Source organism: Mytilus trossulus, chromosome 1 (genome assembly GCF_036588685.1).
Source record: "Mytilus trossulus isolate FHL-02 chromosome 1, PNRI_Mtr1.1.1.hap1, whole genome shotgun sequence".
In the NCBI taxonomy this organism is placed as follows: domain Eukaryota; kingdom Metazoa; phylum Mollusca; class Bivalvia; order Mytilida; family Mytilidae; genus Mytilus; species Mytilus trossulus.
This window is the reverse complement of record NC_086373.1, coordinates 61,380,508-61,406,931: the sequence shown is the minus strand read 5'-3', so window position 1 is coordinate 61,406,931 and position 26,424 is coordinate 61,380,508. Positions and strand designations below refer to the sequence as shown.

Here is a 26,424-nt window from a genome sequence, read left to right as displayed (position 1 = left end):
TTTCAAACAACATGCATAGGAGGTAAAATAACAAAACAAAATATGTTAAGACATGAAAGAAAATAAGGGGAAATAACTGCTAATAAAAAATAATTTTAGTTAACGGAACAATACACGAAAAAGTTACTAGTAAAGTGCCATTTAAGTGCGAATCGTGTGCAAATCATGTCATCTCTTTATCACATTGAAAATATGCGAGCGTCTTGAAAATCAATGTGATATTTGCTGCTGGACTTTCAGCGTGTTGTCTATAAGCCCTAACTAGGGTGGTATTAGATTACCCGTGCTTTAAGCAAATACTCTTATAGTTCACTGCTTTAGCTTTTTTATTTTTTTAAAGATAAATTCTCTAAAAGGTTAAATTGACACATTGAGTTAAGTCTGCCAATTGATATTTTATCGTGTGTTTTTCTATGTTGTGATGTTATGCTATTGTTTCAGAAAAAGGGAGAAGGTTTGGATCCATTAAAACGTTTAATCCCGCTGCAAATGTTTGCACCTGTCCTAAGTCAGGAATCTGATGTACAATAGTTGTCGTTTGTTTATGTAATATATACGTGTTTCTCGTTTCTCGTTTTGTTTATATAGATTAGACCGTTGGTTTTCCCGTTCGAATGTTTTTACACTAGTAATTTTGGGGCCCTTTATAGCTTGTTGTTCGGTGTGAGCCAAGGCTCCGTGTTGAAGGCCGCATTTTAACCTATAATGGTTTACTTTTTAAATTGTTATTTGGATGGAGAGTTGTCTCATTGGCACTCACACCACATCTTCCTATATCTACATATTAACATCGATATTACCTCGAACATATAAAGCATGATATTTTCTGCTGTACCCGCAAGCAGCAGTTTGTTAATGGTGCTGTTTTAGAGTCTAAAATAGTTTCCCTTTGCTTTTAAGGAAAATTCTAGCCACATTTTACTGTTATTGCAGTTTTATTCTTGAGAACCTATGTCTAGCGAATATGTTTCTTGTGATAACTTATATAATAGGTACTTTGATAATGAATGCCATGATAAAGTTACTTAATATTTATAATGCAGCAAAAATCCTGCAATCGGATTGATTAAAAACCCGGGCGTGAATAACACCTCACCCTTGTTCATCCCGGGAAAAATAAAATGTCGCCAAAAATTCTCAAAAATAAAAATGTTGCCAAATTAAAAAATAAAAAAAATACGGATATAGAAAAATTAAGGGCAATAATAAAAAACCGGTATGGAAAATCCATACATCCTTTTATCTTGATTGTCATTGGATATATATCGACAAAAATGATTTTTTGACTGAGGATACATTTTTTGTAAAGTTACTTCTGTCTTTTAATGATGTAACAACTTATGTCAATCTGTTATTCATCGCGGCCTATACGTCTATTAAGCCACATATCTACCTAAAACAAATAGACAGCAATTCACGGCTTTTTATATTCCGAGAGATGGTTTAATTTTGTGGAAACTAAATTTGGTTGATTACATGTATATATCTTTATATCTTATGTTCCCTCCCCTTTTCAGCAATTCCCAAAATAATATTATTCTTATTACTCCAAAGAGTAATTATTCAATTAACAACATGTATTCTCATTTTATTTTAGCATAATAACATTATTTCTAACTGCCCCTGGTGGATGTCACCACTTCTGATATGTTGTTCGTTCTGATTATCCACGCAACTATTCTGTTGACAATTACAGCCCAAAGTAAGTTTGATTTATTATCTTGTTACATTCTAGATTATTTTTAAAATGTTATGTCAAAAATTGTATTTGTTCTTCAGTTGCACCAAACTAACATGTAACTATAGGTTAAGAGATATTATTGCAGATTTTACTCAATAAAAAAAAGAGAAATGTGATATGATTGCAAATTGCTAGGAGACAATTAACGCTCAGAGACCAAAATAACGTCAATGTTATCAAGTAAGGCCTTCAACAGTGAGCAATATAGCATAGCAATCTATACTTAAAAAAGGCCCGTGTAAAATATGTCAAATGAAAAAAAACAACGGCCTTATTTATGTACAAAACAACAAACAAATAACAAATATGATATACAGTAGCAAACGACAACCACTAAATTACAGGCTCCTGACTACGGACTATTTAATAGTTTTTATTTATATATATACATAATTTGGTGGGGTAAAACATGTTCGTGGGCGCCCAAACTTTCCATAACTTAATGTCTGAGTTTTGTGCCTTTGAACGAAGAACTTTTAAATATTTTTTTTCAAATAAATTAAAAAAACAACACTAATATTGGATGAAGACATATACCGTCAATACTTGGTTCATAATTAAATAGTATTCGAACTATAAAATTAAGAATGGAAATGGGGAATTTGTCAAAGACAACAACCCGACCAAAGAGCTGAAAACAGCCGAAAGCTTCCAATGGGTCTTCAATACAGCAAGAATATCCCTCGCCTGGAGGCTTGTTTCAGCTGGCCCCTAAACAAAAGTATGAACTATAGTTGAGTGATAATAAATGTCATACTAAACTCCGAAATATATAAAAGAAACGAAAATTAAAAATCAAACAAGACTAGCAAAAGCCAGAGGCTCTTGACTTGGGATAGGCGCAAGAAAATGCGAAAAGGTTAAACATGTTTTACAAGACCTCAACTCTCCCCCTCTACCTCTAGAATGAAATTTACATTGGTATTCGAGAAAAAGCAAGTTTGATTAACATGCAGTTGTATTAACATTCGTCAATGCATTAGTCAAGATGTCTTCATCAAAGGAACATATCGCTTGACGTAATATAAAAGTATGGAGACTGCAAATGAGACTACTATATACACTATAACAGAGCAAAATACGTGGATATAAGCATCTCTATTCTTGACCGTAGGCTCATCCACTAAGAGCAAAACCCATATAACCTATAATAGAACTTGGATTAACAACATTTAAAACGATTCAATCGAGAAAACCAAAGACCTCGTTCCAGTAAAAATACGAGTCATAAATATTATATTTTTGGTGTTTCTTAGCATCATTCCTTTTTTATCTGGTGTTTTTATAAAATATTTTGGAAACTTGATGTGATACTTTTATTGACGCTTGTGAGGATAAAACAAGGGATCATGGAAATTTGATTTATACATTATACATCTTATACATGTATGCACTGAAATTGTATGTGAAATATTTACTGTATGTGAAGGGGCATTAGTTTTTAAAAAGGACGAAGACACCAGTCTTTCTTGATTATTACTTTTTATAACGAACTGAATGTCATTAGCATCGTAATTCACGCTGAAATAACAATAATCAACTAACATGTATAGTGTATTTGACATTATATGCCCGTTTCAAAAACAGAAATTTATTTTGCTCAATTTTAATTGGAATAAACACCAGACCAAATTTACGTTTAAAGTTTTCTCAATACGGGTTAAAATGAAGAGTTCATGGAAACTGTTGAGATTCAATTAAAATAAAAACCGGAACTGCTTAGATATTGTTATTTCACCTTATTCGCTCATCCTTAACATATTAAAAAAAAAAATTCTTAATATAAAAACAAGTAAAAAAAACAGGACGGGTTAAAACGGACAGATTTTGATAACTATGCAACTTATCATGATAAGCATGACACTATGTATACTTGAAATCATTGCTAAAAATTAGGCGCATGTTCTTTAATCATTCACGGATCAGCGATGTTGCGGGTTTGTTCTAGTATTTATTATAATTGATTAAAGTAAACTCTAGAACGCATCATTTAGTAGCAAAGAAACAACCCTTAAAAATATCTGAACGTCATCATACAATGTTCCAGATATTTTTCAAACATGCTATCAAAAACAATTGAAAAACCTAAAAGCTTATGCATACTGTACGCATTTTTTTTATAGATTATACGCTACTATGATGTCATTCAGATAAAAAAAATAATGCTTCTTTTTATAGAGAACCTTACGCCAGAAGGAAAGGCTTCACAAACTGGTACATTGCGGGTGAATTCAAATGCAATAAACGCTATACAGCCTCCTATATCAAATAGATTCCAAGAAGGAAACACTATATATTGTACCCACACATTTGGTTATGACGATGATAACCCGCTGCCGGCTTGGTGGATGTTTGAATTTGATTTTGAGCTTGCATACATCACAGAAATACAAATATGCTACAGAAATGGTCGTAAGTAAAGTTAGGAATTACGAAAAAATTAGAGTCAGCAAAGTAACATTAAACCCATACAACGTTTTGTTTCGATTTAGACAGAAAAAAATCAAACATTGACAACAGACAAGATATTGGGAGGTACATGTATAATGCTACATTGTATATTACCAGCCACTTTGATTCAGTTTTGTAAGACAAAGTAAATTTGTAGCATAAAGTCATCGCTGATTTATAATTGTATTGCAAAACATTAGTTCAACTCATGCTGAATCCAAATATATATGCATGCAATTTGGAATCGGACCCCGAGTTGGATATGGATTTCGAATTATATGTCCTATTCAAACATTGATCGGACTTGGACTTTTGTTTGGAGTTTTTAGGCTATGTGTCAAAAAAATACATATACATTTGGCATTTTTAATAAATGGATAAATTATCTTCTATCAAAACAAAATAGAACAGTCTTTTGTCACTATGAGTAATCAAAACTGTCTTTTGTCAATAAATTATATAACTCCAGATTCTTTACAATTTTTAAATTTCTTTACTTTTCACTGTTTCTTCAAAAATGTTGCATCTTTAATTAGTTCTCTGTACCCAACTTATATATGAGAAGCAATAACCTGTAATATAAAGAAAAGATCATAACTAAAGTTTAATGGTAACATAATATTATAAGCCTTTCTTAAATCATGTAATGATGATCTCAAAATTTTAGAACAAGAATGCCATGTTCAATAGTATTTTGGCATTTTACAGGTTTAATGTACAAGTCTAATTGTTTGAGTTGTATTGATTACTAATAAAAGATTTATATTATTAATTGATTAAAAGTAGTACTGTAAATTGTAAAACATTTGCAACATACTTTAGGCTGATTCTACAATTACACAAAATTTAAATATTTGAAAAACGGATATAAATTGTTTTATGTAAATGGCATTCACGGTGCTTGCTTTTGCGCAAATTGGCATTTCATTTGCGCCTTCATTTGCGCAAATAATACAGGTCAATACAGGTATATAGTATTAACAATTGTTGTATTCAAAAGAATTTTTTAGTAATAACTTTAAAACACAGTTTTTGATTGCATGAAAAAACATATTCCTCCAAAATCAGTCATTAACCGTAATCAAAGCACTAAACATAATATATAGACAATAACTGTTTAGTGTCTTTAAATATCAGCTGTATTTGTACGAGGCTAGGAAACAAGGTGTATGCGAGCTTTAAGCGAGCTATTACACCTGTTTCGAGCCGAGTATAGAATCATATGCAAAACAGTGTGACTGTAACCATTGATTGACGTCCTAAATTATCCCATTGACTGAGACAGATTATGTGAACTTTTTTCTGTAACGACCATTGCTCACTATGTACTTGTTAAAGACACTTAAACTGTAGGGTTACCGAAGGTTCTCAATACCTAAATAAAGTAATTCGAAAAATTAATCATGAATAACACACGAATAACACGATGTTATATGATTTATATCAATAATATAAATCAAAACATAAAGGTTATTCCTGATTAATTTTTCGGATTATTTCATTATTAAAGGCGTTAAGAACCTTTGGTGACCCTACAGTTTAAATTCTATGATAAGTAATTAGTGAGCAGTGTCGTTACAGACAAACGTTCACATAATCTGTCCCAGTCAATGGATGAATTAAGGACGTCAATCAATGGCCACAGCCACACTGTTTTGAATATGATTCTAAATACAGCTGATATTTAAAGACACTAAACAGTTATTGTCTTTATCCTGCAAAAAAAGAATCTCGAATGGTCAACAATAGTACATCGCTCAAGGTGAAAAATTATCTATTTAAACCAGGTTCAATCCACCATTTTCTACATTAGAAAATGCCTGTACCAAGTCAGAAATATGACAGTTGTTATCCATTCGTTTGATGTGTTTGGACTTTTGATATTGCCTTTTGATTTTTGATTTCACTTTTTGAATTTTCCTCGGAGTTCAATATTTTTGTGTTTTTACTTATTTTTTAAACATAACAACTAATTTAAACAGTACAAACAAATAACAAAACATTGTCCAATTTGAAACAGGGGTGTACGAGTTGTCCTACGCTTCAGACTCGACATTCACAAAACATGCATGCTGAAATTGACATGGTTGTTTTGTTTAAGAATTGAATGCTTCTTTTTGTAAATTTATTGGGTGGTAAAAGCGTTGACCGAAGTACATTTTGTATGAAGCGCGGAAGCGCTTCATTCTAAAAATGTACGCACGGTCAACGCTTTTACAACCCTATAAAGTTTCAAAAAGAAGTATTCAATACTTATAATTACATTTTTTTTTAGCTAAAATCATGAAAACACGATTTTTATCCAGCTTTATTTAATTCACCTGTGCACTTTTTTGTGGGACCTCGTGTCATCATGCATGATAAATGTTATTGTCTGATGCAATTGTTTACGGAATAACATGTTAGCCAATCAGAATAACGTATTATAATGAAACTTACATCTAATGTAATTATAACACAATCATCATCATACACATTCAACTGTACAAGTTTTGAAATCGATAGTTTTCATCGTAGAAAAGTATGTTATCAGAAAATTGGTGTGATTCTTATTGCTCTGAAAAATGTTTCAAAACAAACAGAACGTATAAAGTAATCGTTAATTCGCAATTGATACGTCACTGGAATGCAAATGCAATACACATCCTGAGGTCACACAGGTTCATACAATTCGCAGTCCGGCAGTGGGGGAGCTTTAAAGCGATATCTGTATAGTATACATATACAGCATAGCGATATCTGTAGGGTTGTATCTGTATAGTAGAACACCCAATTGCAGGATAAATACTTATACATTGTTAATAATGTTAAAACACAGTTCTGTAATGAATTTACGTGATCATAAAAACTTTAAAAAAGACTATACACTGAAGACACAATTAAGCTGGTTGACCTATATATGTGTGGTCAGGAAATAACATTTGTATTTTGTCAATATAAAAATAAGGATATGTTGTGTGATAATTGCCAATGAAACAACTATATAAAATAAAGTAGACGAAAGCCACTAAAGACAACGTACCGTATTGCCTTCAAAACCGTGTATTCCTAATAATGGACTAGCGGGATTACTAGCAGATTGTAACACATTACGGTGGCGTAAGAAAACTTATATACATGTTCTAATAAAAACCAAACATTGTTACTTGGTGATGTCCTAAAACAGGTTGTATCAAGGATATTTTAAAGTCTGTTGGAAACTGCAATCTATAATAATGTGTAACACGTACATTAAAATTCAGGCTTCTGACCGTTTCTGTCATGCGCTTAAAATCGACAGTGTTGTATAAAAATAGTTGCGTAGTACTATATTCCCAAACTTATATGGAACACGTTTGATGTTTATTACAGAGGCTTCACGGATGGATGGATTTAAATTATATGTGACCAATACATCATTGACTCCATCTGATTCGTCACCTAATGGCTATCTCTGTTATGAAGATCCTGAGGATAATGATGGAAGTCTTCCAAACCTCAATCAGACAATACCTTGTAACCATCTTGGAAAATACGTTATTTATTACGATGATAAAGGATCATCCGGTCTCGGACCTATTGTTGAACTATGTTATGTTGCCATTAATGGTTGGTTAAGTATACATGTATTTCTACTTGCTATATATTTCGTGTGTGATGGCACGTGATGCCTGTGTCTATTTGATATTTAAGGATGTACTAAGGTGAGGTTTTGCCCGATAACACCCATTTATCTTTTCACATAATACTTTAAATAGCTCATAAAAGATCATTTGCCAAAATTCAAGTAGATTCTTGATTTTCTTCTTCTCATCTGACGTGATGAGGTCACTGTTGGCATGAGTGAAAAAAAGTAGATTGACTGTTTTCAGTTCATTAAAAGTTTCAGAATTACATATATTTTCGCTTCTAGGTAGCACACACTGTCAGGTGTTTACGTTTTGAAATTTCAACTTTGAGCTTTGTCTTTGCCATCTGCTGAGATAAAAAAAACATATGAGGTACTAGATGGTAGTAAAATCAATGAGTTAATGCTAAAACACTATGCTACTCATACAACAAATAATGAAATACTACACAGTTTCGTTGTTTTAACATCAATTTCAAACTTTTTTTGGATTCGAGCGTCACTGATGAGTCTTTTGTTGTCGAAACACGCGTCTGGCGTATATACTAAATTTAGTCCTGGTATCTTTGATGAGTTTATTCACACTTTCAGTTTTGCAGCAATTCAATAGTTTGTTTTTGCATAAAAAAAACACTGTATAACAGCTACAAAATCGTATCATATATTTCGAACATTATGTCATATTGAGAAACTTTGGCTGAGCCCATTTTTGTTCCAATGACCTTATCAATCTCTAATATTTAGAATCGATTTATTTTCCAATTGGACATTATATAAAAATTCTAAACAATGTTTTTGTTGCACTTTATGCTTTTATTATGACATCAAAAATAATTCAGAATCGTGTAAGCTTACAATGTTTATTTGAAGACAACCCCATTAAATTTTGAGTTAAACTGTCATACTCCTTTTTTACATCAGGTAATGATTTGTAAATAGAGTTTTGTCTTGGTTCTTCAACAGCACGCCAAATACAAAGATATAGACAAGGAGAATAAAAACCAATAAGACACTCTATAAAACTTGAACAAAAGCTTTTTTTTTATAGTCAAGATATTAACCAGGACAAAATTTAAGCAATTTCTTTGTATTCTACCGATATGTACACGTGTTCACAATTGTTTTGGGAAATATCCATTTGGAAATAGTCTAGTGTATGACTGTGACATTGTACATACAGTAATTCACAGATATTGTCATCGGAATTATGTTCCTCGTGTCGTAAATACAATATCCTTTCCTTTTCACGAATGCGACCTACCAAATTAGACTATTTATCGAATTGGTATTAACATAAGCACCACGACGGATGCCATATGCGGAGCAGGACCTACTTACCCTTCTGGAGCATCTGAGATCACTCCCAGTTTTAGAGGGGTTCATGTTGATAAGTCTTAACTATTAGTTGTCTCACTCTGTTAGGTTTTTTTATTTTTAGTCAGGGTGTTGTCAGTTTATTTACAACCTATGCGTTTGACTATCCATCTGGTATTTTTCATCCCTCTCTTTTCCTTAACATCAGTAACGCTGTTGTACCTTCATTGATCAAATATTTACATAAGCCTCTTATGACAATGTTTGATGAGGAGACATTTGTTTATTTCATATATTTTACAGATAAATGGTCCGTTTGTTTTTTGTTTGTTTATTGTTGGGTTGTTTTTTTTGTTTGATTGAATTTTTTTTTACACTGGCATCATCAATCGCAGGAAAGAAATATGGCCCTGCAGAATCATTAACGAAATAAAAACAATATTATGTCGTGTTCCTCTGTGTTATAGAAAAAATAATACATTAAAAACATTAATGTGTATTTAAAAAGGAGTAAACTACTTAAGAGCAGATTTTACGAGATTATTTTCTGCTTAGAACGTTAGCTTGTGTATGAAGAAATCTTATAATTAAGACATTCCACTTTTATCGAACGCGTTTTATTTTAATCTTTGATTGTACACCTTTAAACGTCTTTACTCTAAAATTTTGAACCATGTTTTATTTTCAGGTTGTCAAAAGAGTTTTTGGGGTAGTGATTGTCAAAATAATTGTGCAGAAAAATGTATAGAGCGAAATTGTTTCCCTGGAAATGGTTCCTGTGTATGGGGATGTAACCCTACAAATTGTTTAAATGGTGTTTGTGATAAAGATACTGCAGTTTGTACAGACGGTTGTATAGAAAGAAGAACCGGGACCTATTGTAATCAGTGTAAGTAAATTTGTATCAATATCAAACAGCTGTTTGACATTTCATTATACAATTATCATAGTTTCTTCAATTAGGATGTGCATAATATAATCGAAGATCTCGTGAGGTAACTATATACCATACACATGTAACTCTGAAAGTTTATAGTTTTGCTTATTGTTGAAGGCTACACTGCTCGTTAATATCCTTTTATATTTTATGAAAAGTTATCTCGTTGACTCCTAATAATTATAAAGAAAAGTATACATGTTGTGCATTCATACTATTTTTCAAGACTATTGCACTTGTAAACATTACCCCCACGCCTCACACATTCGATTAGTGCCTGTCCCAAGTCGGGATCCTATGGTTTAGTGTTAGTATGATTGGTTGTTGTCTGTCATAATTATTTCTTAGTTTATTGTTTAAGCCTAAATCATACATGTGTTTACTCATTTATTTGTTTTAAAGAACTAGTGGACACGACTTTGAAATACGGTTTGACTGATTCTATACGGAGAAGCGCATAAGTTTGATAGTTTTGCGATTTATCTTACAGAAATATTTAAACATTTATGTGCACAAGTTTAAAAGTTGTGCGCATGGCGTCCAAAGTTTATCACATGTGTTGAGAGTCGTGCGCACAAGTGAAGTCATTCACCAATGTTACATTCGGGTCGTACACTCCTGAACAAATCTCCGGCAAACAAAAATATTTATATTTATATAGTACCTCAGGGGCTTAAACCACAAAGGTTTTCAAAGGTAAAAACATCAAACCTTTAATATTCCCTTCAAATTTTAATTGATATGACAACCCTTCAATAATGTCGGCTGAGTATTTTTATTCACAGTTTTATCCGTGAAAGAGGGAGGTATGATACGAGCCATTATTTGAACTTTTAATTGCCTTATGCCAAGTTTGGTTTTATTTGGCCCAGTTGTTTTAGAGGAAAAGAATTTTGTTTAAGATTGAAAAATTGTAAAAAAAAAATACTTTAACGGCCAATAACTCCTTTAAGGGTTAATTGGTAATTTTGGTTGTGTTGACTTATTTGCAAGTACTAATCTGCTTCATATTTTGCTGTTTATAATGTTTACGTTTATCTTTATCAATAATACTACTACCGCAGGGACAGCCACTCAGGAAAAGTTTGTCTAATTCTTAATAAAATTTCAGGATAGATATAACCTATTTTGATGAACATTTTCGCCAGTCATAGTTGCTCTAAATACTTAAGTTTCAGAGATATAAGCAAACAAATTAATATATACATGTATATGAATGTTATATGTTTTACTATGATAAACAATTCTAATAGATCGATAGAAACTGAAATGAACAAAGATGATATGCAAGACAAGGTCAACTAGCAAGTCAAATTTGGCAATGTATGTAGTTAGTAGACTGTCACTCTTTATAGCAGTGATTGCCCTTAAATTTGGATTTGTTTCACCCTCTTTTGTGTTTGGAGTAAAAAGTAAAATGATAGAAAAAAAACTAAACAGTCTAAATGATCTGCACAACAAGATCATCAAAACAAAGATTTTAGTCATGAATTCTGTTTTCATCTACAATGTTTGTCAAATATGAATTTAGACCATGGTTAGCGACACGTGCTCTTTAGTTATATTTTCACTGTAATAATGCATTAATGTTTCGATTCAGAACATTCAGATGTCAAAAGATCATGAAACATTCCATTTTAACAACGAACGTTCCTCAGAAAAATATTCAAAAAAATGTATATGAAAACAATTAAAACCATAAAACAAATTTGTGGATCTCCACATATACACTGAATTGTTTAAAATGTGTCTATGTATTTTGGATTTGATGTAGACAAGGTAAACGTTAATGTAATCAGGTTTAATACATCATTTTCTACAAAGTCAGGAATATGACAGTTGTTTTCCATTTGTTTGATGTGTTAAAGCTTTTGATTTTTTTCATTATATAAAGGACTTTCCGTTTTGAATTTTCCTCGGAGTTCGGTATATTTTCATTCTACTTTTTGCATTCTAAATGTTTTGTTGTCAGCGTACTTTTATAGGGTTTTTATAAAACGGTATGCATTTCTTATTATAAAAAAATACCTTAAATTTTTGAAGAATAATGTATTGTTTTTGTTCAATAGCAGACCTGTCCACCGGTATGCTCTGTAGCAGACCTTTCATAAGGACACTTGCAGACTTGTCCACAGGTCTGGTCTGGAGCAGACCTGTCAATAGGTTTGCAGCAGTCCTAAAAAAGCAGACCGTAGGAGCTCTTCCAAAGACGAAGTTTATTTGCTTGTTTGCTTAAAATTTCTCAAGTTAACATGTCGACAAGTCTGCTCAAAGTTAACTTTTGTACAGGTTAGGACTGCACCCATCTGCAGGATGCCATTCTTCAAGTTAGATATTGACTCAATATTATGGGGAACAAAAATTATTTTTTTGACTGTATATTTTCTATGCCAGATTACATCTTTTGGGATGATTTTTAACATTCTTTTTAGGTCTTTTTACTCACACACGTTTGTCTTTTTAGTGTCTACAATGTTTGGATGCAATAGTAGCGGAGTACAGTTTTCCCCGCAACTGAAATCACAATTCCATATCAAAGGCTATATATTTTTTTTTATTAAATTTGCAAGAACTATATTAGAAAAACCCTGCTTAGTCATTTTACGAAGTTACTTGTTTACATGTTCCATTTAAAATAACATATTTGTTTCGAATATCTATTTTTCCAATTCTATTTTAGTTAAAAAAAAATACATTTTTATTACAGATAACATGGCGTCTGATGGTTTAGTTTGGCATGTTCCAAGTAGTGGCACACCGGCAAATCAAGCAAACGATGGAATTGTCACAACATGTTCAAGAACAAAAGGACCTAGTGTAACATTTCATGTTGACCTTCAGGAGAAAAGCATTGTAACTGGGTTGTTTGTCATATTAGGAGGTCGGTCACTTTATATTCTCAGTCAGTTATCATATAATTTGGATATTTAGTATATATATTTAGTGATAAGACTGAACAATATCAATGAAAAAGCATGACATAAATCCTTTGTCTGTTTTTATCATGTCATGCAACTTTGAAATTATATATAAAAGTAAGGCAGAACTGAAAATAATGAAACCGACAATACAATTGTTACAACTGAAGTAAAATTTAAGATAATCGGAGTCATCTGTTATTAAAGGGTCCCCGATTTGACTCAAATTCTCATATTTGATTTATAATAATGTAAAACATTTATCCAAACTACCAAAAATCTAAAACAAATAGTTTACAGAGCATGGGGTAGATAATATGTAGGTTCGTTTCCTGTGTATTTTAGTTTCAGATGCCATCTAATTAACTATCGATTTGATCTCAGATGACCATATGATCGATGTAAATATGAATAAAGATATGAATAGATTAAACCAACACGTGCAATTGATTTTTTAGGTCTGTTTGAGTTTATTTTATTGATTAAAATATGTGTATCTCATTGTTTTTAACCGTATAAGAATGATTTTATATGGATCGAATCAGTAGTTTCACTTTCATTGTTGACATTCTTTTTCTTTAAATAACAAGTACACGTACAATGCGTGCGTTGTCAATCTCTAGCAAGGGGTTAAATTGAAGTTCACATGAATACGGATTTAATGAGGTCGACTAATTCACTTGCAAGTAAATGAGTAATTATCCATGTTTCGTCGCTTAATTTGACAAAATTGAACCATTTTGGCTGCTAAAAGCGAATTATTATTTCACTGTTTCACTTTTATTGATTGAACAAAAAAAATCTCTCTTTAGTTTTTTAGCTCACCTGGCCCAAAGGGCCAAGTGATCTTTTCTCATCACTTGGCGTCCGTCGTCCGTCCTCGTCCGGCGACCGTCATCCGTCGTCCGTCATTCGTCGTTCGTCATCCGTCGTCCGTCGTCTGTAAACTTTTACAAAAATCTTATCCTCTGAAACTACTAGGCCAAATTTAACCAAACTTAGCCACAATCATCAATAGGGTATTTAGTTTGAAAATTGTGTCCGGTGACCCGGCGTACCAACCAAGATGGCCGCCATGGCTAAAAATAGAACATAGGGGTAAAATGCAGTTTTTGGCTTATAACTCAAAAACCAAAGCATTTAGAGCAAATCTGAAAAGGGGTAAAAGTGTTTATCAGGCCAAGATCTATCTGCCCTGAAATTTTTAGATGAATCAAACAACCAGTTGTTAGGTTGCTGCCCCTGAATTGGTAATTTTAAGGAAATTTTGCTGTTTTGGGTTATTATCTTGAATATTATTATAGATAGAGATGAACTGTAAACAGCAAAAATATTCAGCAAAGTAATATCTACAAATAAGTTTGCATTACTAAAATGGTCAATTGACCCCCTAAGGAGTTATTACTCTTTATAGTCAATTTTTAACAATTTTTCGTAAATCTTAGTAATCTTTTATAAAAATCTTCTCCTCTGAAACTACTGGGACAAATTAAACTAAACTTGGCCACAATCATCATTGGGGTATTTAGTTTAAAAATTGTGTCCGGTGACCTGGCATACCAACCAAGATGGCCGCCAAGGCTAAAAATGGAACATAGGGGTAACATGCAGTTTTTGGCTTATAACTCAAAAACCAAAGCATTTAGAGCAAATCTGACATGGGTTTTAAGTGTTTATCAGGTCAAGATCTATCTGTCTTTAAATTTTAGATGAATCAGACAACCCGTTGTTAGGTTACTGCCCCTGAATTGGTAATTTTAAGGAAACTTTGCTGTTTTTGGTTATTATCTTAAATATTACTATAGATAGAGATAAACTGTAAACAGCAATAATGTACAGAAATTTAAGACACAAAAATAAGTCAACATGAACAAAATGGTCAATTGACCCCTAGGGAGTGATTGTCCTTTTTAGTCAATTTTTAACAATTTTCATAAAATTTGTAAATTTTCACTAACATTTTCCACTGAATCTATTGTGCCAAGTTCATTATAGATAGAGATAATTAGAATCAGCAAGAATGTTTAGAAAAGTAAGATCTACAAACACATCCCCATCACCAAAACACAATTTTGTCATGAATCCATCTGTGTCCTTTGTTTAATATTCACATAAACCAAGGTGAGCGACACAGGCTCTTTGGAGCCTCTAGTTATATATCTCGTAGCTAGTGCCCCTTTAAACAGACAACATTAACAAACCATAAACACTTTAAACGTTGAATATTTTAACTTTTAAAATGGTGTCGTTTGGCAATTCATATGTAAACAAGTTTGTGTTCTTATAAAAATGAAGAAATAATCCAACAATATTTTATAAATGAAAATCAAAATTAAGATGTTCCTAGTGACAATAAAGCCTGAGACATTTAAAGAGTAACTGTCCCATTTTTACAACAAAAACAAAAGAAGAATCCTGAGAAATATTTTATATTAAACAGCATCAATATAAAACGAAGATGTGATATGATTGTAAATGAGACAATCTCAACTAGAGACCAATTGAAACAGAAATTACCAACTAAAGGTGTAATACCACCATTGATTTTTCCCTATTAGTCTTTGTTAAATTGGCACTTGTAAAAAAATTGTACAGTATTTACCTTTATTTCAACCAAAGACATACTTTGCATGTATAAAGTTTAATCCTTTCCAGTGATACAGTGAAAATTTTACACTACATTGCATTGCATATAAGAAAGTAACCAACACGGGAAGTAAACCACCCAATTTTTACACTGTTATTAACTGGTTACCTGCTTTGGTAACTATGTAACCTTAACGTTCCAAAATATTTTATAAGACCATCAAATGAAAAAAGAATGATGCTTTCAGACTTCCAACATACATATATATTTACAACTCAGAAAAATTTAAGTGCATTGAAATGCAGGGTTAATTTTCTACAAATGTCAAATTCAAGGGAATATTTTGTTAGGCCTACTTTTGTATGCAACCGGATGCGACGTACCATGATTTGGTGGTATTACATCGTTAATAGTATGGCCTTCATCAATGAACAAAGCCAATACTGCATAGTTACAATAAAGTGTCCCAAAATGACAAATATTAAACAATTCAAACAAAAACTAACGGCCTAACTTATGAACCAGAAAATGAACGGAAAACAAATATGTAACATATCAACTCACGACAACCACTGAAAAATAGGCTCCCGACTTGGGACAGGCACATACATTCATAAAAACGGCGGGACTAAACATGTAAGTAGTACTTTAGCCCTCCCCTAAGCTGGGACAGTGGTGTAACAGTTTAACGTGCATGAGAACTAACAATAAAAATCAGTAAAAACGGACACAATTTATATGATATATCGTGATGTGCATACAAATAAACCTTTCTAACAACAAGGTATTTCTCGTTATTTACATCAGCCCGTTGTTTTAGTTTTTTCTCCGTTTGAATAGTTTTACACTTGTCATTTTGGGGCCCTTTACAAATTACTGATCGGTTTGAGTAAACTTTCAGGTTTGAAGAACATTATTGACATGTAATGGGTTTCTTTTACAAATTATTACTTGGATGGAGAGTTGTCTCATTTGCACTCATATCACATCATCTTATATCTCATAACAGTGGAACAGGAACTAGTAAACAAGAGTTCTCCACTCATATTAAAATGGACAACTCTTATTTTGTGCGGGTTATTATTGTAACTATTGTCTATAATGTTGCCTTTTCTTTTTCTTTTTTTTTCTGGAATTTATAAAAGCTTTATGGGCAACACATCTTTCTGTACAGTTCGGGTGTCACAGCAGTGTGTTTGATATCATTCAGTTTTGCTATATTTATTCACAATAGCATTTTGACTATCAATGAGTATTGCGTAAAATTTATCAGCTAGTATCCATTCAAATGCGATTTTTTTTTAATTCTCTTTAATATTTATTGTTGATTCAGACTTAATTATTTACTTAAATATTTTAGAAGGTACAACAGATGGGTATCATACTATTTACGCCTCAAATGATAGCAATACTTGGAATAATGGAATAGTGTTATACAATGAAACATCTGTGCCTACCGAGATCAACCTTCAAGCAGTTTTTAGATTCCTGACTTATGCGCGCCCAGTTCAGAATCCGTTTACTGAGTTAGAACTATGTGAGATTGGAATTATTGGTAAGTTATTTTAAAACGCATAACAAAGATTTGAAATCGTTGCTTACTAAGGCTTGGTATCCATCTATAGCTACGAGAAGGAAATTCATACACTAAGTTTAATAAAGTTTAAGAAACTTTTCAATAGGCTCTATCAACATAACGTTTTGGCTAAAGTCTTGCATAGATTTAAACCTAACGTTATATCTTGAAAACAGTCAACTAATACAAATGTCTTGTTAATCTCTGTCGCTAGCCTAAGCTGAGATGTTCTTAATATTGGGTTTCCAAAATGTATGATGACAATACGATAGTCAGTGATTAGTAAAAAGTATACCTTTACGTGTTTAAGGATTTTGATCTTCTTCGAATTAATTTTTCTCCTGATTGTCAGGGAAGGAAAAAAACACCACTATTAAAGTAAATATGGTAACTTTACGATAGGCCAAGTTTTTTTTCTCTTATTCAACACACATTGATTTCAGCTTCCCATTTGTGAATTAACCGTTCCTAAGTGTTAACAATTCAACAGCATATACAGACTCAGACGTACTTATAAATATAATTATTTTCTGTGACTGTATCTTGCATTAATTTGTAGGATCCTTTATTATGGATAATTGAGCTGATCTGTAACAATAACATCTCCATGCCTTATATATCATGTAATGTAGTACGTCGTTAGATTAAAACTGACGAGGAAAGGTAACACACGGCCACCGAAAGCTTTATTTTTTTAGGGCCCAGGTGGTCGTGTGGTCTAGCGGGACGGCTGCAGTGCAGGCGATTTGGTGTCACGATATCACAGTAGCATGGATTCGAATCCCGGCGAGGGAAGAACAAAAAATTTGCGAAAGCAAATTTACAGATCTAACATTGTTGGGTTGATGTTTAGACCCTCGTCGTGATTCGAACCCATGCTACTGTGATATCGTGATACCAAATCGCCTGCACTGCGATATACATATATATATTAGATATTCTATAGCTTGAAATTACTATCATGATTTATTTGATAGAGGGTTGCTGCTAACAACGCAGCAAGTGAATATGTTTTTTTTTATTTAAAATTCATATCATATAGAAAACTCTACTAAAATCCTACCAATATGGAATAATATAAAATAACTGTCTTTTGGTGAGGTCAATATGTGGTTTTAATAATTGAACCACATATTTACCGAAACAAATTTAAAAACAGTTAGTGTTCTATTCCATATCCCGAGTGAAAGGTGTGTAATATAAATAATTTATGGAAAAAACAAATTGTACATTAAACGTTTTTTTACCAAAATTATACTCGTAAATAGTTATCAAAAGTACCAGGATTATAATTTTATACGCCAGACGCGCGTTTCGTCTACATAAGACTCATCAGTGACGCTCAGATCAAAATAGTTAAAAAGCCAAAACAAATACAAAGTTGAGGAGCATTGAGGACCCAAAATTCCAAAAAGTTGTGCCAAATACGGCTAAGGTAATCTACTCCTGGGGTAAGAAAGTCCTTAGTTTTTCGAAAAATTCAAAGTTTTGTAAACAGGAAATTTATAAAAATGACCATATAATTGATATTCATGTCAACACCGAAGTGCTGACTACTGGGTTGGTAAAATATACTTTTTCCGCAGGTAAATACCGGTATGTTTATTTTTTCAAAATACCATTTCTCTTGAAAAACATACACAAGTTTAAGCAATATGGAATAACATCAACTATTTCTCTTATGTGACTACTTTTCAGGTTGTCCACCTACACACTATGGAGCTTTATGTAATACAACGTGCCCACAAAACTGTAATGGACCATGTGACCTTGATGTAGGGGATTGCATTTATGGATGTACAAATGGGTGGACTGGTGATAGGTGTGATCAAGGTGAAACATCCTTGTTTATTTATAATACATTTATAGCGTTTAAATCAATATAAAGAACACACTGGTTTCCTCTGTCAATTTTAAAAGTAAAACAAAACAAAAATAATCTGATCAGTTATAGTATTCTACTGTGGAGGTAAAACATGCACGTTCAGTTCAATAGGATACTTGATTGATATAATAATTGCAAACATCGTATTCTATGGTTTAGCACGTATGCAGCAAATCATGGTTAAGGGTTAGTCAAAGAATATTTTTAACAAAAAGTTATCCAAGTGCATAATAAATTGGATATAAAAAGACAAACACTTTTCGTTTTTGATGCGTTTTGTTATTTGATTTTGCCATGTGATTATGGACTTTCCGTATTGATTTTTCTCTGAGTTCAGTATTTTTGTGATTTTACTTTTTACGGCCGCCATCACGTGTTTGTTGACCGTTATGGAAAAATAGTTTCACAATTGATATCGAATACTGTGTATTCATTATATTCGTTGGATACCAATTAACGTGGCTTTCGTGGGTACAGTTGAACCACGAAATTAAATGTTCAACGAATAACACATTTTCTATAAGCCTGTATGCTGACTTCGGCAACACCACGCAATTGAATATCCAGGAACATGCAAGTTTTCCTTACGAAAATTGATACCACAACAATAAATTAATCCACAGAATGTTCCTTACGTCGTTAATACATTCCCCTTCCCTTTCATGAATTTGACCTACCGAATTAAACTATTTATCAGATTTTTTATATCATTAGCAACACAATGTGTGCCACGTGTGGTGATAGATCTCCTTACTCTTAAAGAGCACTTGAGATCACCCCTACTTTTTGGTGGGGTTCGTGTTGCTTATCCTTTAGTTTTCTATTTTGTTTCATGTGTACTTTTGTTTGTCTGTTTGTCTTTTATTTTAGCCATGACTTTGTTAGTTTATTTTCGATTTATGTGTTTGACTGTCCCTCAGGTATCGTTTTATACTTAACTTACGGAAGGTTTTTTTTTTCTTCTAATTAATATTAATTACAATGTAGTAAATTTAATTTCACAGACTGTAATGATGGTTTTTACGGAAAAGATTGTCTTGAATCATGTTCTGGTACCTGTTTGAATAAAAAATGTGATCATGTGACAGGAGAATGCATTGGTGGATGTTATGATGGATGGCAGGGATTCAATTGTTCACAAAGTATGTTCTTATATTTCCACGAAAATTCATTCAATGATTCAAGCAAATATTTTGGAGATCAGTCAGCAGCATACCAATCATTTAAAACTGAATTTGGAATTTATTTTTAACAGAACTTGTAAAATATGATATTTCCGTCAATAAAACTTGTAATTCAGTTATTTATTTTATTTATGAATACTTATTTTCTTTACACAAAGTGATATAGGTAACACAATAAACAAGCACTATGATTTAATAATAATATTATCGATTATGATTTGATATGAATGAACATTGGTATAATACATCTTGCAGTAAATTCAACTGACGAAAAAAACAACTTTCATCGACATTTAAACACATGTTTATGTTAAATGTGTACACATTATTTCAGCCTGTCCCGACGGTCAATTTGGGAAGAACTGTTCCAAGTTTTGTGATGGATGTATATCAAGATTGTGTGACCATGCTAGTGGATTGTGTGAAAACAAAACAAGCTGTAACCCTGGTTATAAGTCCACCGACCATTGCGACATGAGTATGTTAATTTTTCGATATCAAAACTCTGCAACTCTTGCATAAAGAAAAATATTCGTTAGATAAACGTAAAGGAGAAATTAAGAAAATTGTGTCAACGAATGATAAACAACTGTATTGTATGATAACGACAGTTTTTTTTAATATATTATCTCGAATCAAAAACACAAACGAAGTAAAATGAAAGCATCTTTAATTTATTGGTAATAAACATTAATAGAAAAAATAAACTTTGAAATATATTGGGTATTCTTAAAGAAAATCGAATGTAATCATGCTTTTCAATAATGAAAAACAACATGTTATAAATTCCATGCGTCTTCATTTAAGTATAAGTATAAAGTCTCTTTCGCCAAAAAAACCAACCAACCTATATTAATATAATCATCAAAGATACGAGGCTTCCAATTCAGAGCTTCATATAAAGAGTCTCGTTTACATAACACTGATTCGTATTGCATGAAACCACACAGTTGGAACGCAAAGTCAAATGCGTAGTTAAAAATAAAAAAATGAAAATTTACTTATCTACAGGCAATTAAATTTACGTTTATTTGTGTTTTATTTTTTATAGATATGTACCTGTGTACTACTCTTTGAGTTTGTTTTAAAACGTTTGCCATTAACTTGTCAGTTGTTTGGCTAATTGAATTATGTTCTCTTTCTTATTTTTGAACTTTAATAGTTACAACAGTTTTTTTTTATGATGGATGGCATTGGTTCATAGATTGTCATTATAAACTTTAAAAATGAGGTATATTATCACCTCTCCATGTTGTTATAATTTGATATTCGGGTTTTTTTTTCTGAAATGATTCTACAGTTCTATTCTCGTTACTGTTGGTATTGTCCCTTTTTGAATTCGGCTAGTACGGTTTATGTCTAGGTCGTCATACCGATCATATAAGGATATGTAGATAAACTCATCAAACAAACAGGGTTGAAATTTTGTATATGCGCCAGACGAGTGTTTCGTCTACAACAGACTCATCAGTGACGTTAGAATAAAAAAAGGTTGATAGTCAAATGAAGAACTACTTTGAAAAGCTTTGATGACCAAAATGCCTATACATTTTGCCAAATTTTGCTAAGGTAATCTATTCCTGGGGTAGAAAAGCCTTAGTATTTGAAATAAACTTTTGTAAATATTTAATTTTTAATTATGATCATATCAATGATAAAGCGTCTGTCATTAATGGCATAACCTTCCATGTAGCTAGTTGGTTTCGACAGCTTAACACTTTAAGACCCCGTTCATACTAGCTTTTTTTAATCGATCTAATTTGAATCGATCTAAATAAAACCAGCGTTCACATTATCATTAATCATAACGATCTCTATCTGTATAATCAGAACCACTGCGTTCACACTACAATTGAAACATAATCGATCTTACATTTTACCCGTAAATCTGTAAACCTTGTGTATTAACAGATCTGAATTATCAAATTCATGTATGATACACTTATACATATACTTGAAAGAAAGTAAAAGTAAAAGTTATTGTTCCTCTATAATCACAAGTTAAAATTTTGATACCGGTGTATTTGCAGTTTTCTTTTCAATTTGAAAAAAAAATAACTGTAATAAAAAAGAGACAACAGAACGAAATACTGCGGTCCCTGAAAAAAAAACATAAGAAAAGAAGACACAGATTTCGCAAATCTATGCTACGGTGAAGACAACATAATTTTCAGTATGTTTTAAAGGCCTGTTAAAAGAGAAAAACATCTGAGATAGTTTTGCCGCTGTACATGCGCATACGTTATTTTCGATTCAATCGTACTAGCTTAAACCGGATCTTTGTGTTCACATTTAAAGTAAGATCGGTTTACTTTAGATCGATTCAAACTAAACTACCTCTTAAAGTGTTTTAGTTTAGACCGATTGAAGATCGGTTCACAGCGTTCACATTGGCCCTTAAATCGATCTAAAGTAAACCGGTCTAGTTTAAATCGATAAAAATGTCCTAGTGTGAACGGGGTCTAATATCAAATCTATGAACAGTTTATCGTTTTGATTCAGATTTACTTTCAAAAATAATGTTTCAGGATAGTGTTTTTATTTATTGTGTATTTTCATAGCTTCCTGATTACTGAGTTCGATAACACTCTTCCACCTTCATTTGTAGCTTCTTTTTTTTCTTTACATGTGGTATTTACTAAGATCTGCAGAATATTCTGCACACACCTGTTATATCTATTATTTTAATTTTCTATCATAGTTAATTCGGGGGTATTCGGTCTACTGTCTTTACTGCTAACAAATGATTCTGTAAGTTTGTTACAGCTGCACCTTAGTGTAAACACTTGTGAAGCTAGATACAAATGTAAAATTATTCAAATTTTAACAATCAACATCTATTTTTAGTGTGGTTTTTTTTTCTACTTGCCTTTTTTCCATCTTTTTTTCCATCTTGAATACATTTTTTGTTTGTAGGTGTTCCCTTACTTTGATGAGGTACGACCCCGATACTTTTTTTCCTGTTATACTGCTGAAGTTGACCCATGTCCTGAATATGTTGCATTTTAAAAAGGACGTTGGCAATAATTCTTCTTTTTGCATTGTTACTAAAAGGGATTTTGTATAATTTACATCGTCAATTAGTTTCATTCACATTAAAAATAGATGATTTTGCAGCTATAAGCTGAGATAATTTGTCCTTGTCGTATGAGTGGTCATTGCTTTCCTCCTTTAATTCTTACTAGAACACATCCGCGAAATCTCGGGCATTTATAGCGTGGTTGAAAGTATGTAAAGTGTTGTAGGAAGAATTTGTAAAAGATTTACTGACTTGTGAATTTCAGGAAAAGTATCAGAAGTAATAGGTACATGGGGACAGGAAAATGATTTTTTTAACCCTCCTTCTTTATTTCCAAAATTCCTATTTTGTTTTTTTGTTTTTTGTTTATTTCATTATGAACACACATGTAGTATATTATGAACATTCAAGTTAGGAGCCTTTAATTCAGTGGTTGTCGTTTGTTTATGTGTGTTTATATTTGTTTTTCGTTCATTTTTTGTAAATAAATAAGGCTGTTAGTATTTTCATTTGAATTGTTTTACATTGTCATTTCGGGGCCTTTTATATCAGACTATGCAGTATCGGCCGTAAGGTGACTTTTAAATGTTAATTTTGGTGTCATTTTGGTCTCTTGCGGAGTGCTGTGTCATTGGCATTCATACCTCATCTTCTTTTTTTGTAAAAAACTTAAAGACTGGATAATTTCAGAAAAGGTATCAAAAGTCATAGATAATTTGGGACAGGATAATTGTTTTTCTAGCCCGGCTCCTCCTTTTTCCACAAAAGAAATCCTTTTTTGTTTTGTTATTTCTCTATTAATTTTAATGACACATGGATAATTTTAGCGCTTTTCTGTATATAATGAACATTCATAAAAGGGGGGATCGCACCGGGAGGGGTCCTGGTCCCGATATCCCGGTCTTAAGAACATGAAATCCCGAGGTCCCGAATTTAATATAAATTAAAAATCTCGACATCCTGAAATTCGAAAAAAGAAATCTCGGATCCCGAAATGGTCAATCCTGAAATTTCGATCTTAAAAACAGCCGTTCCCGACGTCCCGAAAAGGTCCTGCTTCATTTATTACTATACATGAAGTGTATTTTCTTTTAAATTCAATTCTCAGTTGTAATATCGATCCACGGCGGTCATTGATATATTATACAGACACTCTCTATTTAACAAACTCTGTGACCGCCGTGGATAGTAAACTTGAAAATGGTATCAGACAGAAAATACACTTTATCCCTAGTATATGTATTTGTTTCAAAGAATACAATAAACGCAAGCCGGAGGTCTAATCTGAATTAAAATTTCGTCCAATTACGGATATCAGACAGAAAATACACTTTATTGGTAGTATATATGTATGTTAAAAGTATACAGAAAACGCAAACCGGAAGTGTAATCTGACTTAAAATTTCGTCCAATGACGGAAACATATCCGGACGCCTTTTGTCTCGTTTTTCTCTCAAAATAACTCAATCTGGATAATCATATGAATGGATGACAAATGCGATCATGCACTGTACATATAGGACACAGAGGCATGCAGATTAATTTATTGTGGAAAGAAGAGAAGCGACACCCAAAATGAGGTCTTCTCGTTTAATAGTATAGATGCATATTCTTACATACAATAAATCACCATACTTCTGGATTTTTTACAGTCCTTGGATGGTGCAAACTTCCCACTAACACCATACACCATTACACCATACACCATTACACCGTACACCTTGTACCATTACATCACACATGTTACACCTTTGCACCATACACCTTACACATTACAACATGCACCATTCCCCTTTCTATCTTCACGATCCGAAATTACTCATAATGCAATTAAATCTCAAATATAAAGATTATTATTATTGTTTATGTTTAAATTCGAAAAAAATAAATAAAAAAGAACTTCGTTTTTAACAAATGAAATGTCGTACACCATCAATAACACCATTCCCGATCGCACGTAACACAATAACACCATTACACAATTCCCCTTACACCATACACCATAGCACCATACACCTTACACATTACACCATATGCCATACACCATTACACCAGACACGTTTTTTGTTGGGAAGTTTACACCATCCAAGGGCTGTAGCATGTATTTCTTGCATTATCGTACTTACTGTCGGGTTCGTATGAGGGAGAGGGTAATATCTGCACGGGTTTGCAGTTACTTATTTAAACCTTGTTACCTAGTATAGTCAGTATAGCAATACGTGAATAAGTAGTTCCTACTTTTTTACAATACGTAGTATCTCCAACTCTTATTCTCACAAATTGCGTTTTTTTTAGTATATCATTCCCCGCTCGTACTTAGTATTTTTATATAATTGCTATTTTTCGCCTTCCTTCATTATATAGTATTTTGTGAATGATACTGTATTGTCCGCTTTTAACACTTAATTGGTATTTCTTTTTGTTTGTCAACTGTCCATTGATACTACAAGCTATAATAAATGCAATCATTATTAGTATATATGTCGTGTACAAGTTGCGATTTTGTACATGTTATAACTTGTATGATGCAAAAATACAAGTTATAACATGTACAAAAGTACCTCATACATGTTATAACCTGTACAAAATATTGCTTAAAATAGTTTTAACTTGTACAAAATTTAAAATAAATCTTAAAGAAGTAAAATATACATTTAAATTCCCCAATGCATAAAGAACAACAACAAATAGGCCATAACGTGTCTTTTTCTGTAAAGGACAATGTTCACAAAGTTTCAGAAATATATGTTTCATGAATAATGTTGGCAAAATGTGTTTTCATGTAATTGTATGTTTTATGCAGTCCATCATGGTTTAAATAAGTGTGAAACTATTTACTAAAAGCTTGCATTCCTCAAATTACATTAGATACTAGTTTCTAAATTCTTCCAAAAAATTTAAGAACGATTCTTAATAATGTTGGGAAATACTCCTCCCTCTCGTTTTATAGCATGCAAAGACTAAAGCAATGTCTTAGGCAGTAACCATTTGATTTTCGGGGGGGGGGGGGCTATGTTTTTTTTCTGTGTGACCTTTTTTTTTCGCCTTTGGCGAAGAACAATCTATTTTTTTTAGCGACAAACCGAAAACAATTTTTTCTTTCAATTTTAGCATTAGATATAGTGGCAGCTGAGGGTGAAACAAACAATTTTTTTTCTCAGGGTCCAAAACAAATTATTTTTTTCACCAAAACCTGGAAACAAAC

General features: G+C 32.3%; 1 protein-coding gene across 1 annotated transcript in view; it reads left to right on the top strand.

The window, feature by feature from the left end:
• Nucleotides 1-26,424, top strand: part of LOC134683584 (platelet endothelial aggregation receptor 1-like) — a 37,552-nt gene that overhangs the window by 7,674 nt on the left and 3,454 nt on the right. The window contains exons 2-10 of the mRNA XM_063542925.1: nt 1,598-1,702; nt 3,920-4,153; nt 7,544-7,780; nt 9,802-10,002; nt 12,758-12,931; nt 16,916-17,110; nt 18,830-18,964; nt 20,021-20,158; nt 20,535-20,678. Coding sequence (XP_063398995.1) covers nt 1,648-1,702; nt 3,920-4,153; nt 7,544-7,780; nt 9,802-10,002; nt 12,758-12,931; nt 16,916-17,110; nt 18,830-18,964; nt 20,021-20,158; nt 20,535-20,678 — 1,513 coding nt within the window. The 5' untranslated portion in view covers nt 1,598-1,647. The remainder of the gene's footprint in view (nt 1-1,597; nt 1,703-3,919; nt 4,154-7,543; nt 7,781-9,801; nt 10,003-12,757; nt 12,932-16,915; nt 17,111-18,829; nt 18,965-20,020; nt 20,159-20,534; nt 20,679-26,424) is intronic.